General features: G+C 36.4%; 7 protein-coding genes across 7 annotated transcripts; 1 reads left to right on the top strand and 6 right to left on the bottom strand.

Moving 5' to 3' along the window:
* Window positions 1–880: 880 nt before the first annotated feature.
* On the bottom strand, window positions 881–6,406 carry PRCAT00005886001 (snoRNA-binding rRNA-processing protein; the record flags this gene model as incomplete). Its single annotated transcript, XM_062955993.1, has 1 exon — window positions 881–6,406. The coding sequence occupies one exon, from the start codon at window positions 6,404–6,406 to the stop codon at window positions 881–883; it is 5,526 nt and encodes a 1,841-aa protein (XP_062812541.1).
* A 221-nt stretch (window positions 6,407–6,627) lies between these two features.
* PRCAT00005885001 (uncharacterized protein) lies at window positions 6,628–8,355 on the bottom strand (the record flags this gene model as incomplete). The annotated part of the gene is made up of 1 exon (XM_062955992.1): window positions 6,628–8,355. The coding sequence occupies one exon, from the start codon at window positions 8,353–8,355 to the stop codon at window positions 6,628–6,630; it is 1,728 nt and encodes a 575-aa protein (XP_062812540.1).
* Window positions 8,356–9,164: 809 nt separating this feature from the next.
* Window positions 9,165–9,617, bottom strand: MBF1 (Mbf1p; the record flags this gene model as incomplete). The annotated part of the gene is made up of 1 exon (XM_062955991.1): window positions 9,165–9,617. The coding sequence occupies one exon, from the start codon at window positions 9,615–9,617 to the stop codon at window positions 9,165–9,167; it is 453 nt and encodes a 150-aa protein (XP_062812539.1).
* A 556-nt stretch (window positions 9,618–10,173) lies between these two features.
* Window positions 10,174–11,100, top strand: PRCAT00005883001 (trans-2-enoyl-CoA reductase (NADPH); the record flags this gene model as incomplete). The annotated part of the gene is made up of 1 exon (XM_062955990.1): window positions 10,174–11,100. The coding sequence occupies one exon, from the start codon at window positions 10,174–10,176 to the stop codon at window positions 11,098–11,100; it is 927 nt and encodes a 308-aa protein (XP_062812538.1).
* Window positions 11,101–11,156: 56 nt separating this feature from the next.
* On the bottom strand, window positions 11,157–11,549 carry PRCAT00005882001 (peptide-methionine (R)-S-oxide reductase; the record flags this gene model as incomplete). Its single annotated transcript, XM_062955989.1, has 1 exon — window positions 11,157–11,549. One exon carries the CDS (start codon window positions 11,547–11,549, stop codon window positions 11,157–11,159), a length of 393 nt encoding a protein of 130 aa, XP_062812537.1.
* Window positions 11,550–11,916: 367 nt separating this feature from the next.
* Window positions 11,917–12,930, bottom strand: HMT1 (protein-arginine omega-N methyltransferase; the record flags this gene model as incomplete). The annotated part of the gene is made up of 1 exon (XM_062955988.1): window positions 11,917–12,930. The coding sequence occupies one exon, from the start codon at window positions 12,928–12,930 to the stop codon at window positions 11,917–11,919; it is 1,014 nt and encodes a 337-aa protein (XP_062812536.1).
* Window positions 12,931–13,333: 403 nt separating this feature from the next.
* Window positions 13,334–14,449, bottom strand: PRCAT00005880001 (zinc-binding alcohol dehydrogenase family protein; the record flags this gene model as incomplete). Its single annotated transcript, XM_062955986.1, has 1 exon — window positions 13,334–14,449. One exon carries the CDS (start codon window positions 14,447–14,449, stop codon window positions 13,334–13,336), a length of 1,116 nt encoding a protein of 371 aa, XP_062812535.1.
* Window positions 14,450–15,127: the final 678 nt, after the last annotated feature.

Here is a 15,127-nt window from a genome sequence, read left to right as displayed (position 1 = left end):
TAATTGATTTTCAATATAGTCTTCAAGTATTTACATGATAGAGAGAGATTATACACCTACTCGGGCGAGACTTTCGCAGCTTCAGCAACTTCATGTTCGTCTTCGCTGTCATACTGTTTAATCTTCAATCTTGGCCAAGATTTCTTTGTCTGTATATAACAAGAATTCGTCGTCTCCAATTTTAAGAGGATTACCACCAAAAGATGGTAACAAAACTTTGTCACCGGCCTTAACAGATGTTGGTATAACCTCCCCCGTCGTTGTATTGGTCATACCTGGACCAGCAGCGATCACAGTAGCTTGATTTAACTTTTCTTGGTTTTTTTCAGGAATGTAAATACCACTGGCCGTCTTGGAAGCCGGCTTTAATCTTTGGACTAAGACTCTGTCGAATAAAGGTCTCAACGATTTAGGGCTCTTTAATAATGATGACTAGAAGTACCGTTAGTGAATGTTCCAACCTAAAAAGGTAGCTCGACAAAAACGAAGTGTTATTTTTTCCGAGAGACCTAATAGTACCCCTTCGGCCTTATTACTTACCATTTTCTAATATTTAATGGATAGCTTATGATATCGATAGGTAGCGTTGAAAGGAATTTGTAACTAATATATAGAAAGACTGACTCTCTAGTCAAAGAACTCAATAGAAAATTCTGAAATGATTCTTGTGTGGGGCACTACTATTCCCTTTTGAGGTATCAAATGGGAACATGTATCACTCGCAGCACAGATCGGTCAAATCAAGCAGCAGTTTTACATGGGGTCTATCTGGGACTTTTCATATCAATGATCAGTATGATAGCCTACAATCGAAAGGTTCTCAAAGACTAGTCCGGTCCCGATCAGAAGATCATAAAAACTTTATGTGTTATTAGTGTGCTTAATCTAAATACCTGTCTAAAGGTTCACCCAATACATTTTCAATTACTCTTACAAGCCCGCTTCTCACTTCCATCTCAACTGATGTATCATCATCTTCCAATAACTCTGCAATGTACGGTACCATTGTTGGAAGGAACAGGAGCCATTGCTCTCCCATTTTCTGAAATATAGTTTTCAAAATTCTAATAGTCCATATCTTTGACTTTGGGGAAGTTGAATCATTTTCATTGGAGATATAACTGATTAATTCTTTGATAATCAATTCATTGTATTCCTCAGATGATACATCAACAACGAACGCAGCAATACACTTCACCAAATACTTGCCAATGGAGTCTTCGATGTTGACTAGCTGCTTCATGAGCGGAGAAAATAAGCTATCAAATCTCAGCTGTTGTGACCAATAGTCGTCCTGATCATATTTGAAAGAAGAAGTTAATGAAATTAATATCATTCTTCGTAAATTTGTGTTCACTAGAGTTTCGTCAGAAAATTCTGTCAAAAGTGAGGATACCTCATCAAGCAAGTATGAATAATAAGATGTGATTATACTCTTAAGTTCCTCTTGCAACTTATTGAAAAATCTGAAAAAAGCCAACAATCTCGAAACCTTAGTAGCCGAGGCTACTTGCGAACCTTCTCCATTTGTAGCCCATCTCACGAGATTTGCAAAGAGAGGTCTGAAGGTTTTGTCATTCAATTTCATAACAAAGCTGATGCTACACGAATGAAATGAGCTTTCCAATCTATGGATAGTATTGTTGTCAAACTTATTGTTGGACTCTTCCACAAAGTTTCTAAATTCAAATACCTGAATCATCCACTTTAAGAATACTGTCGCCTGAGATATAGCCGACTTTTTGTCTATTTTATCTATTATTCTCTGTAATGTATTCAAGTAAAGTCCAATGTTAGCTGCACTATCACAAGCATAGAACTTTTCATTCCACCACAAGTTACATGTGGCCCTTAATAATTGGCTCAAGTCGATATGTTCAACGACTAAACTAAGCACAGTGGATCGCAAATCATAATCTGTTAGATCACTCATTATAACAACAAGCAATATCGAATTCAAGTAACTAGTCATGAATGCGGGCAATTTCTTAATTAAGCTGGAGAGCATAAAGAGGATTGCAGGTTGAACTAATTTGGAACTATCATCTTCAGACCCCTTAGTTGACTCCCAAATTTTTAGTATAGGTGGAACGATTTGAGGAAAGAAGCCAATACTTTTAACACCTAAGACATTTACAATACTTGTAATGGCGTAAATTGCCGATATAATGATTTCAGGTTGGCTATTGAGCAATCCCTGCTCTTTTGTGATAATGGGCAAAAACTCAGTCAAAGATCTTGCATTTTCAGGAAGTGCTAAATCGTTTGTAAATGAACCGAGTTTGGTAACTATCACCGCAAGCATGTCAAGACATGATTGTTCAAGTTCTATATTGTGACTTGAATTGATGAGCTCGAGCAACGTTGGAAGCATCTTGTTTAAGAGAATTAGTTTAATGTTCTCATTGTAGCTATCTGAATTAAGTTCTTCTTCTAACTTTCTGATTGTAAGAAGAGCGAAATTCTTCGAAACTCTCATGGATAACGGATCTGCTGTTTTCCCGACATCCATTGAAGCAATGGCAGAATCTAAGAAATAGTCAAGAGGAAGTAAATTCACGTATACGTCCAATAAATCAAATAAGCGATCTGCTATCTTTTCGCAAGACGAAGTATCAATAAATTTCTCCAAACTCGAAAGAATAAGCGCAGTATTCTTTCTAAATTCTTTTAGCGAATTAGCGCTATCTGACAAAGATAATTCAGGGTCTAATAAAGATATGGAGAGCTTTGCTTTCAAGGAAAGCCCATTATTGAAACTAAACTTAGTCTCAGGAGGAGAACGTATTACATCACACAAGAAGGTTAACAAATCGGCTTTTAAAGAGACCAACCCATCATCTGATAAGGATAACACTGAAGCTCCAAAAATTGCTCTAGTGCTTAGCTTAGTATATTCTTCGCTTCCACTCTCTAATTGAGCTACTGGAATTTGTTCCCACAATTCAAAATATTTACTGATACCAAATAATTGTTGTTCAGCAGAAAAAATTTTCATGAATGAGCTCGTAAACTCCAATAATGATCTACAATCATTCGTTTTCCCTTTTTCGAGATTTCTTGAATAATGTTGTCCCATCAAAAATAAAATAATGTGAAGTGATTTTTCGTATCCCAAAGTTTTCGTAAGAGAGCTGAATAAATTGACTCGCCGATGTCTTGGGATGTGTTGAAATGCCGTGACAAAACTAGTTAATAGAAATTCCACTTCATAATTCAAAGTTGAAGAACCGCTAGCAGCTAAAGCCGGTATAACTTTTGAGATAGTCTTTTGAAGCGCAACACTAGAAAATTCATCATCTTGTCTTACGGTATGAACTCCCATGAATGTAAAAATTGGCATAACAGCATGTAAGATGGTCTCAGGTGATAAAGATGCTAGTTCTGCAATAACCAACATTAACCTATTTTGAACTTCTGGCGAAGAAGATGACCTAATAGAGTTAACAATAAGGTCAGCTCTAACAGAATTGGAATCAAATTTATGCACCAATGAACTTCTTTTTATTTGGCTCACGCAAAGAAGCATACACGAAGCTAATATTTCTTGTGGATACAAAATTGGTAAGTTACCATCATTTCCTAAGTATTCCAAGTCAGTTAAAATCTTGAAGAAAGCTTTTAATAAATCCGGCTGTGAAATTTCATTATCATTATCTCTCAATTTATTATTTAGCAAGTCTAGAATTGCTGTCAATTTTTTAAGATGAACTGCTGCTAAGTTACTAATATCATCTCTTGCCATTGCTTGTCTGGTTGAATTGGAAGATTTCCTGCGTCTCTTTGCTAGCCCTTGCTCTGGCAATGTTGATCCAATTTGAACTCCGTTCAATACTGCCAAAACTAAATCATGATCCATTTTTAATTTTGATAAAGTATCGATTACGTCAAACGACGTTGGTTCATCTTCTAGTGACATATCAACAAATTTATTGATTAGTTTCATCTTAAGGTCAGTTGATTTAATAGTATCGAATACTTTTATTATTTGATTGCTTGTACTCAATTGCAAATGCGGAATCCTTGAATCCAATGCTTCCAAAAACCAATCAACTTCCTTCACAGCATTCTTTTGATGTGAGGAAGATCCCCCGACCAAAGAAACTATTGAGTCTTCTACTTCATCAAAGTCAATCTTCTCCAATTCAGATTCTTTTTGAAAAGTGCTACGGTTCAGAAAATAATTCGTTAAGTCACTGTCAAGAAAAAATTGCCTCAAGTCTGGATCTCGAGTATTGAATTTTGCAGTTATACGCCATGCTTTCCACTTCATAGCAAGAGGCAAAAAAGGGAGTGACCACTGACTCATTACAAATGTTCTAATGAGTAAAGCATTCGACTTTTTAGCATTGGAGGTTTTACTATTAGATAGAAGCTGAAAGATAACTTCAATGCCTCGTTCACGATCGGTGACAGCATCATTTATGGAAGACTCATTGGCCAAAGTACTTGTAGCAGCTAGAGCGATCTGTGGCGCTATTATAGCCCTATCTTTCATTTCCATGTTTCCGTATATATGTTTTTCCATGAATAAGACAGGCTTTCTTTTACCTTTTGAGCTATTATTTCTGTTGCATACTTCATGTACTAAGTCCATTAGTTCGATAAAAAGCTGCCTAACATAGCGATGACTCTCATATATCCCTAAAAGTAAAATCGGGATCAAGAGGTAAATGTCAATCTTTTCCAGAGATGCAGAAATTTCTTTAAGTCTCTTTTTAATGAAGCTCAAAGATAAAAGTCTTGATGCTAATGGAACTGATGGAGTTAAAGACAATGTTATAAAGAAGGAAAAAGATGATTCGGGAGATTGAAAAACTTTCTTACTAAAACATGAAATAATTGACTTTTGTGTCTTAAGTGGATGTCCTATTAATCCTTTCAATAAAATCTTTGAAAGACGATTAAACTCACTGAAATCTGAATGGAAGAACGATTCCTTCTTTGTTACAGTGCTATCCCAATTTTCTATGCCTTCATTCATGTCAGCAGTTAAATCCACATCACCGAAATCGTTTCCTTCATATTCAGTGTCAGCATCATTTATGCTTTCATTTGCATCAAGAGCTGTCATAAGCAACATTTCCAACTCATTGATTTTTAAGTTTCGTTGTTTTAAAACTTCATTGAATAACTCATGGTTCGCTTTTAAAAGACATTCCAATGTGTTACCAGTGTGTACTCTTGCGATCTCATTACTTGTGTTAGCATTTTCTATAAGTTTGTTTGTTATAGCCTTAAAATGTTTCTCAGACTCATTAAGATTTATAAAATTGAAAATCTTAAATGCGTCAAGGTCTGGTAAAGATGATATAAAGGAATAAATCAAAAACTTGTTCATTTTATAACCATCTTCAACTAATTGATCAATTAAATTTATGCTTCCTCCGATGTTATTCATGAGCTTCCGCAAAGAGGGAATTTCACTTACGTCATTACCGTAGAAATTCCACAATTGGCCCAACACAATGAAAGTCTGTTTCGACACAGAAGGGTCTAAAGAAAAAGGATCTTGTAATATCGAATCTGTGAGAGATATTAACAAGTCATCTGATAATGGAACAACGGACCCTAGAACTGAAATGAGTGAATATGCTGTTAACTTTTTATCTATCAACGTCTCTTCAGAATATCTTGATTTCTTCTCGATCAAAAGTAAATTACCAATAACTTCCAATAACAAAGGCATGTAATTTTCGTTTAATACATCCAATCTTTTTGAATACGAAGCTATTAATTGAACAGCATTTGCTAAGAAGAATACTAGTTGATCTTTGTATACAGTTTTGCTATCCAACAGGTCTATCAAAAATGATGAATATAATTTCACAAATTCAATATTATCATGGAATGCCTTCAAAATAGAGGTTGAAGGTGGGTTTCTTAGTTGATCCTTATATCCAATCACCCATTCAAATAATTTTGGAAACTGATTCTTGGGAATCACATTCAATATCCTAACAAAAATAGGATATCTATAATAGGGAAGAGCAGTCAACAAGATCATTTCTCCATTATGTATGTTAATTTGAAATCTTCGAACTAACCATTCGAGAGATTTCACTGCAGACTCCATCCTATAGAACGGCCCGATCATCTTTAAAAAAGCATCGATAGTCCTATTTAAATTATCAATAGTTTCCTTAGATTGAACATTTCTATCGAAATCAATTGAAGTCTGCGAGAATAATGTCTCTTTGAATGATCTGAATCTGGGCTCGAATTCTTCAAGCTCTTCGAATCCCTCTAAGCCAATTTGATGTATATAATCATAGTCCTGAGTTGACGCAACTTTCGGTTCAAAAATGAGAGAACGCGAATGGATCCTCGAACGAGACTTTCTGTCTATGGCAACAGAGGCGTTGTTGTTTCCCAACCCTTTCAACTGCTGCGATAACGAAGACATGTCCTTAGAAATATACCAAACCTTAAATGGTTTCAATTTTAGTATTTGCAGAAAAAGAGAAGACTTAAAAAAAATTTGTGTGAAATAATATGCAGGTGCATCGCGACTCGTGATTAATCCATGATTTTGCAATCGAGTAATATTAAAGTAAAAAACAGTTGAAACATCCATTGAAGATAAAACTATGAATAGAAATGAAATACTTTTATTTAAGGTTGAAATTAGGCGATCCAGAACCAGATTTTTTCCATCCAATTTTTTGGTATTCTTTCGGGTTCATTCCTATCTTCTTCCTCTATCAAGTCTAAGCCTGTAAATAAGTCAATACGGGGAATTGGGATCAATAATCTTCTCACGCCACGATAATAAAAGTTATATATCTTATGTCCAACGTAGAGAACAAAAACAATTGGAAATGTAATATAGGCTGCTAAGAAATCGCCTATGTTGAAATCAAAAAATACGGCATAACCATTAGTTAAAGTGACGAGACCAATGAATATAATGACATAGTAGGCGCCGTATGGCTGTAATATTGTCTTGTAAGTGACCCTATCTTGTAAGTTGTTATATGCGATTGCTTTTCTCCATCTTAAATAGGCAAATGAAACAAGGATCCATGAAATAAAACCTGAGATTGTAGATATATTTGAAAACCAAGAAAAAACATTAGATGACGACGATGAGCAGTTCAAATATGATAAGAAACCGAAGCAAGATGAAGCCATAACACTAAAGTAAGGTACACCAAACTTGTTTACTTTTGAAAATATTGCTGGAGCAATTCCTCTAGTTGACATGGAATAGAGTGTTCTGGAAGCAGAATAGAGAAATGAATTTCCTGCCGATGCTGCTGAAGTAAGAATGACGGCATTAATAATATGGTTTAATACTGGTATACCTGCATTCTGAATTCCTAAAACAAACGGAGATGCGGAAGCATCCGAGGAGCCACTTAATAAATGTGGATTATTAGAACTCACAATGACTCCAATGACCAATGTTCCAAAGATGTAAAAGAAAGCCAATCTATAGATAAATCTATTGGCTGCTTTGGGGATGTTTCTTCTGGGGGCTTGGCATTCACCTCCTGCTGTCGCAATCAACTCGGGAGAGCAAATAAATGCAAATCCTGACTTTATTATAGCTGTCCATACAGCAAGAAATTTTCCAGTATCTCCTCCTGTCAAATGTTCTTTAAAAGCGTGATCATGCTTCCAGTACCTGAATCCTAACCTATCATGGGTAGGCCCTCCTCCAAAGAATAAAACTATACCCAAAATTATCAATCCGACAATGGCTATAAGTTTCAAACTCGCAAAATAAAACTCCGCTTCTCCAAAATACTTGACAGAACTCATATTAAGCGCGATTATAACAGCTAGAAATATTGTGATCCATGCAGCAATATTGATGCTTCTGTTCCAGTATTGTACCACAATTGCTGCTGCTGTTACTTCCGAGGCGACTAACATTGCAAAAGCATACCAATAATTGTACCCTATCGCAAATCCAAAGGACTCATCGACATAGTCATTTACAAAAGCTTGTGCACCATTTCCAGGTAATGGTAAAAAGGTTGTCATTTCCCCCAACATATTCATCACAAAAAATATAACCAGTGACATGATTAAGTAACTGATAAACAAGGCCGCAGGCCCACACGTTGCTAAGGCAGATCCACTGCCAACAAACAAACCAGTTCCAATACATCCACCAAGAGCAATAAGTTGAACATGTCTTGATTTCAAGCCTCTTTCGAGTTCTTTGGAGTTGAAGGTGTGAAGAGACTCTCCAGATACTGTTGGAGAAATAGCTTTGCCTTTTTCATCCAAGGATACTATCCTAGAGTTCGACAATGACATGTCTAAATATCCTGATTTACCTCTATATATTTCAGGCCGAGAAGCCGTAGAATGCACCGCGTAATCTTCTTTCGACTCAATCATTGTTTGATGTTGTTCAAAATTTCTTTCTTATACTATACTATATCAAGAATCCTGTAAGCAACAGCTCTGGATGTCTTCTCAATTTGACTCTTAATTACCTTGGAATATACCTGACGATTTTAACAGTATTTATCTTTTTGCTACCCCAGTGTCATGTCATGTAAACTTTAGATATGCTCAATTTTTTTTTTCATGCTGCAATCTCGAGATATCTTCAGTGGCTCCTCCCTCGATAATGCCGTTTCTATGTGATTGTATGCCGTATTTTTTACACCAAAAACAGTCTCGAGTTATAATTATCTTAGAGCTTTGAATCTAATATGCCGGAATCTGAGAAGATAAAAGCCACACTGCGCACGAAATAGTAACGTTCTGCGAGGTTAATGTCGGCATACTCCAGCTTGTGCCAGAGTTAGGATAATGTAAGCGAGCAGGCTCTTCACGAAATCTTTAAGGGAGGGGTCAGATTCTGTTTCAGGGCCCCAACGTAAGACCCAGTAAGGTAGTGGGATACGCAGATGCTCGCCAAGGAAACCTTACAGGTCAGCAAGCAGACATTCTTTTATCAAAGCTAAAGATTATGTCATTAATAAAAATCTGACTTAAGAGTGCGTGTTAAGTAAAATTTGACCCTGAACTACATTCTCATTATTCTCTCCAAGTCTGTATTGAACTATGTACTACGTAACTAATCAGGGGAGTAAAATAAAAATTCGTGAGAAATGTAGTGCTGAAAAACTCATAACATATTAAAAACGTCGTGATTTTGCCATCAGTAGCTCACTGAAGCAGTGGCGTGGTTCGCTTGCTCACTTCTTTTTAAACAAAGGTTCTCCGATGTTTTTTCCTCTCAACTTGACACCTAACACCCTTTCCATCTTTCCAAGAACTTGCTGGTTTGGAACGGCTCTACCAGCTTCGTAGTCGTTGATGACTGTTGGCTTCTCGTTGATTTTGGTGGCCAAATCTTTTTGCGTTAACTTCTTCTCTAGTCTGAACTTCAGAATAGTCTTACCAACATTCGTATCAATTTTTTTCGTAGGTACAACATCATCCGTAGCATCAAGCTTTGTCAATCTTTGGCCCTCTGGATTAGCCTTGCTGTTGGTGCTGCCATATTTTTTTTCTGTTCCGACGACGTTCCCGGCTCTCCTAGCGGCGTTCAACTGACTTTGAGATTTTACCACATTCTCTCTTGGACCACCACCGCCACCTCTGACTTTCGATCCTATATAAGTAACATTTTCCCAATCAGAAGACATTTTGATAAATAAAGCTATTATTTGTATTTAATACTATCTATGTAAGAATTGCTCTTAAGCTCGTTGCATTTATGACTGGCGTCAGACCTAATGATTCGGACCCATGCACGACCGTGGGAAGTTTCTAGAAATAACTTTTCCTACGCATCAGAATGGTGAGTAACGAAGATATATTGATTAGAGAGTTGGTATCCATTCATATTAGCGATTGCATTGCTACAGTCTTCCGCTTCTTCGTATTGTATCATTGCTTTGTCGTCACGTAGTTGGATATCTATTATCTTTCCAAAAGGAATAAAATTAGACTCAAGAATTTCCGTAGAGCATCCTTTCGGAAGATTAACTATTCAGTCAGTAAACATTCTGTAGCATATAATCTGCTTTCCTATCACTGGTAGTCTTTGGTATCAAATTGTACTTACATATGTCTAATTTTGTTTCTGCGTCCATATCATCTGTGAAGAAAATCGCTGTGACAGATAGTCTCGATTTAAGCGCAGTGCGATTGCTATTTTAACATTTTTCTCTTTCCTCTCTAACACAGTGACACAGTAAAATGGTTTCAATCACTGTTAAATCTCGCTCAAAAGCATTGAAAGAGTTAATCACAGATGAATTAACCCCCGAATCATCTACAGCAGAATTGATCACATTAGTTAGTGATTCCGGAGAGCTTTCGCCTTCTAGAATTAGACTTACACTGTTGGGTTCAGACGGCAAGCATAAACCCTTAGATGCCTCTAAGTCATTGGCAGACAATGGTCTTGCTTTAGATGCTAAAAATGTTACTTATTATGCTAAGGACATGGGCCCCCAAATTGGTTGGAGAACTGTCTTCGTAATTGAGTATTTGGGGCCGCTTTTGATTCACCCGTTTTTTTACTACCTCAATATATTTGGACAAGACTACTCTAGAACTCAAACCATTGCGTTTTTTTTGGTAACACTCCACTTTCTCAAAAGAGAGTTAGAGACTCTTTTTGTTCATCGTTTCTCCAATTCGACAATGCCATTCTTTAATGTGTTCAAGAATTCCGGGCATTATTGGATATTGTCAGGATTTAACCTTTCCTTTTTCGTTTATTCGAAAAACTTTCAAGACTGGAGGAGATATTTGTTCTCTGTCAATGACTTACCATTACCAGCGGTTTTATTTCTTACAGGATTATGGATATTTGCCGAACTTTCAAATTTGAAGACACACATCGCATTGTCTAATTTAAGATCTAAAGACCCTAAAAGATATGTCATTCCAAAGGGCTATGGATTTGATCAAGTGGCCTGTCCAAATTACTTTTTTGAGTCATTGTCGTGGTTAGCTTATGCTGTTTTAGTTGGCAATTGGAGTGCTTGGCTATTTTTGATTGTTAGTGTTGTTCAAATGTATCTCTGGGCAATCAAAAAGAACAGGAGATACTTGAAAACTTTTGGTGATGACTACAAGAAATTGAGAAGAGCAGTGTTCATTCCATTCATTTTATAGTTCTATACTGTCATATATAATACACATATGTATAGAAAAGATCAATTTACAATTCTTCATTCTGGTTTGAATTTCAAGCAAATGCTATTCACACAGTGTCTTTCATCTGTCGGAGTTTGATAGCCCTCGCCCCTAAATATATGCCCAAGGTGACCTCCGCAATTAGAGCACCGCATTTCTTCTCTTACCATACCAAACGATTCATCGCGGTTGACCTTGATGGAATTTGGAATTGCCTCATAAAAGGCAGGCCAGCCACAATTAGAGCTGAACTTGGTCAGAGCTTTGTAAATAGGTTGATGACATGCAACACACTCATATACTCCCGTTTTGCTAGCTGGTGTCGATGTGTATTCGCCACTATAAGGTGCCTCTGTTCCTTGCTGTCTTAAGACTCTAAATTGCTCCGGGGAGAGAATCGCTTTCCACTCCTGTTCTGATTTTGACATTTTTTTACGAATGCTTATCTTTGCTAAATTCAACGATGAACTTAAACGTGCTTTATTAAATGTCCTTATCATATATCTAAGAGCAAGAGATATAGTAAGTGATGCCATATTTGATTATATCCAGGCCGCGAACGTTATTCCAAAATCCTTAATACACAGGAAAGCTAGTTCCCATTTAAGGACAAGATGTAGGCGACACCTAAACTAGTTCGATCTCACAACAATAATTGGATATTTATCAGTAAAGCAAGTAGCTTAAATATTGATTGTTTGGTTCGCTAAAAAATAGAAAGAATTTAGTCAACCTATGCTTTACAGTGACATAAAAAATTAAAGGTAATGCTAAACATATAACATTGGGAGTCCATTAGCGCATAAAATAATTGAACTTTCCAGATTGCTCCCTTGATCTATCATTGCTACTAGTCTTAAGTGTCCAATCAATTTCAATGTCTAATTCTCTTGGATTACTCCCATTTGGTCTTGATGAAATGTTTCCATTAATAACATCTCCCTTTTTGAGGTCCAATACTTGATCCATATAAAATACTGTCTGCTTCCAGTGGGTATAATGGTTCATTGGTCCGGTACGTAATACAACTTGTTCATCTCCTGGAAACTGGCAATCAAACCACACTATGAATGCGTGACATAAATCAGCGTCAATGGCTTCAAGTTTGAAGGGGCGTTGAAATGCCAAATCCTCTTTTCTAATTTTCTTTATATCAAATTCAAAGAACTTACAAGATGTTGTCATTAAAGAATGATTATCAACAGTGTCCACTAGTGGTTCAACCATAGCAACATCTATGAAGGGTGAAAAATCGAATCCATAAACATCTTCCCAAAAATGGATTTTCTCTTGTTTATACTGTCCATCTTCAATTCCGGCAATATACATTGAGCACTTGTCAGGAAAGATCAATCCATCATCTTTTAGGTATTTATCTCTAGCATAGATCACGGTGTCCAACATAGATTCATATAATAGGAAATATCCCATCCACTCAGATATAATAATATCCACTTTATCAACACCCAAATCCAAGTCCTCAAGTTTTCCCTCAAGTAAAGTGATTTTATCATCAAATCCATTCAAATTGACAATTTCTCTAGCTTTTTCAATGATATTCGACATATCAACTGCGTAAACATGCTTAGCTCCTGCCTTTGCTGCAAACATAGAAAGTATTCCAGTACCGCAGCCGACATCTAATACGATCTTGTCCTTAAAAAGTTGCTTATTCTTGTACATAGCAGATCTATAAGATAAAGTTCTTGCTGTATCTTTCAACATCTCCTCATGAATTCCAAAATGATCATAGGATGAAAAATAATGTTGCTCAGAAAATGGCAACTGTTTCTTATCAGTAGCGGACATCCTTTTTTTAAATCTGGTTAGTCGCTACTCAGGAAAGATTAAAGTTTACGAATATTTCGGTAGCGATGCTCTATATTAATTTTTTTTTTCCTCTTTTTCTTCAATCGTGAGAACAAATTCGGTCTACACACGTTGAAACTTATATTTCATGTTACATAACTGGATTCACAGTAGGAGATACGATGTGTCACGTCTAAGATAGAGGTATGATAGACGTACTTTAAAATTCGATTAGTATCAACTCAAGTCATTTAGAGTACGCTTATAAAATATTTTAGAAATGGAGATTTTTTGCATTCACATATATGTACGTCAACTTCAAATTATTTATCAAATATGTCATGCGGAATACTATTGTACCATTACATCCAAGAACAGGGCTGCGAAAAACTTTCGATTCAACTTAAGACCTGAAAACAATCTTTTCTCCATGAACTTCATTGTTTTTCAAAAGTTTCATAGCAGGATTAACTGAGCCAAGTCCAGCTTCCAAAACCTTAAGTGGTGCATTCTTGATTGTTTTGAGATGAGGAGCTAAAAGCTCATTCTTAAAATACAAATGATCCTTCGTGATCTCAGCACTCGCTGGTAGACCTAAATGAGATTTACCATCAGTCAAATAGACAAGTGTCGCAGAGAATTTCACTGACCTTTCGGAATTTACTTTAATATCTTTCTCTGTTAAAAAAAGTAAATTATCGATGGACACGTTTTCAAACCCTTCAGTGGCATCATAGGTTTGTTGCCAAGTTTTGGGCTCCGATACAGTATCAAGCCCATACAGGATCTTACCATTTCCGGCTTTCTTAATGTCTTTGATAACGCTAGCCTCTTTGTAATCAAAAGTCTCATCTGCACCCAAGGACTTCAAAAATTGATGATGCTTCGATGATGCAGTAGTGATTACTTTCAAACCATAAATCTGTTTTGCAACTTGAATTGCTAATATTCCAGTAGCTGTTGCACCACCCCAAATCAAAATGAATTTCGAAGCATTTTCTGATTTATGTGGTTTGATACCAAGGTTGAACGAAAGAGCCATACCAACTGTGCTGAGACCCAACGTCACAGAAGCTGCACCTTCGAATGTGTTGATCAAAGAGGCGGGATGATAGCCTAAAGATAAAGCTTCTTCCTTGATCTGTGACTTGGGGTACTTCAATGTCAAGTTAGGGTTAAGCGCAACATATTCAGCAAATGCACCCGAAGTCTTACTAGTATTACCATGCATTGTAGCTGAGACGATATCTCCCACTTCGAAGCCAGTAACAGACTTACCGACCTCTGAAACCACACCGCTAACATCAGAACCAGAAATTGCACCTGGTATTCCGCCCATTTTCAAAACTATATGTTTCCAATCAGTAGGGTTTGCAGCATACGCGATTGCCTTGATGATAATTTCGTCATCTTTCAATGTCGGATAGGGTATATTTTTAATCTCACTAAACTTTTCCATATCCGTGGAACCAGTTAGTAAAGCGGCTTCATTCTTAATAGTTTCTTTATTCGGTACCATTTTTTAATCCATTTCTTCTTTTTAAACTATCGAATGCAAACAGTAAAAGGAAATGTACTCGAATTTATAAGAAAAGCCGATGATGTAATCAGAATCAAAAAAACAGCAATGCTTATAAATTCGTTCCGAGAAGTCGGAACTTTATAATCAACTTCGTAAAGATCTCAAAGATAACTTTCATATATCGTCACAAAGGTCCGTTTCCATATTACTTCAGGCTTTAGATTCTTTTAGGGTTCTTGTGATAATTGAGTTAATACTACACTTATCTCGGAGTTCTATGTCGACGGCTATCCGGGAAAGAGAAATCACACCAAATCTGTCATAGTAATCCAAAGCTTCGGTAATGCAATATCGGCGACCATGCCTCGCACGCTACTGAGTAAATTCAGTAGTGATATAATTGAAGTCAAGTGACCATAAGGGAAATTAAGCAACGTTGATCAAATTATATATTTTTGAAGGAAGAAACTCTGGGAGCAGTATATCTTGTTTGCGTTTATATTCATATTGCAAGCTTTTTCTTTGATGTAGAAAGTATCTGCCTAAAATGATAATATACGTAATCAAAAAGCTATGTTACGGACTTTCTTTTCTCTCCTCATTAATTCTTATGTCACTTAAGAAAATCATAGAAGAACTCACAAAAAATTAGAACAAGTAATACCTAATCACCAT

This window comes from Priceomyces carsonii (assembly GCF_900007245.1).
Source record: "Priceomyces carsonii strain CBS4050 genome assembly, scaffold: Debaryomyces_carsonii_scaffold_7, whole genome shotgun sequence".
Classification (NCBI taxonomy): Eukaryota; Fungi; Ascomycota; class Pichiomycetes; order Serinales; family Debaryomycetaceae; genus Priceomyces; species Priceomyces carsonii.
This window is presented reverse-complemented; position numbering and strand designations above follow the sequence as displayed.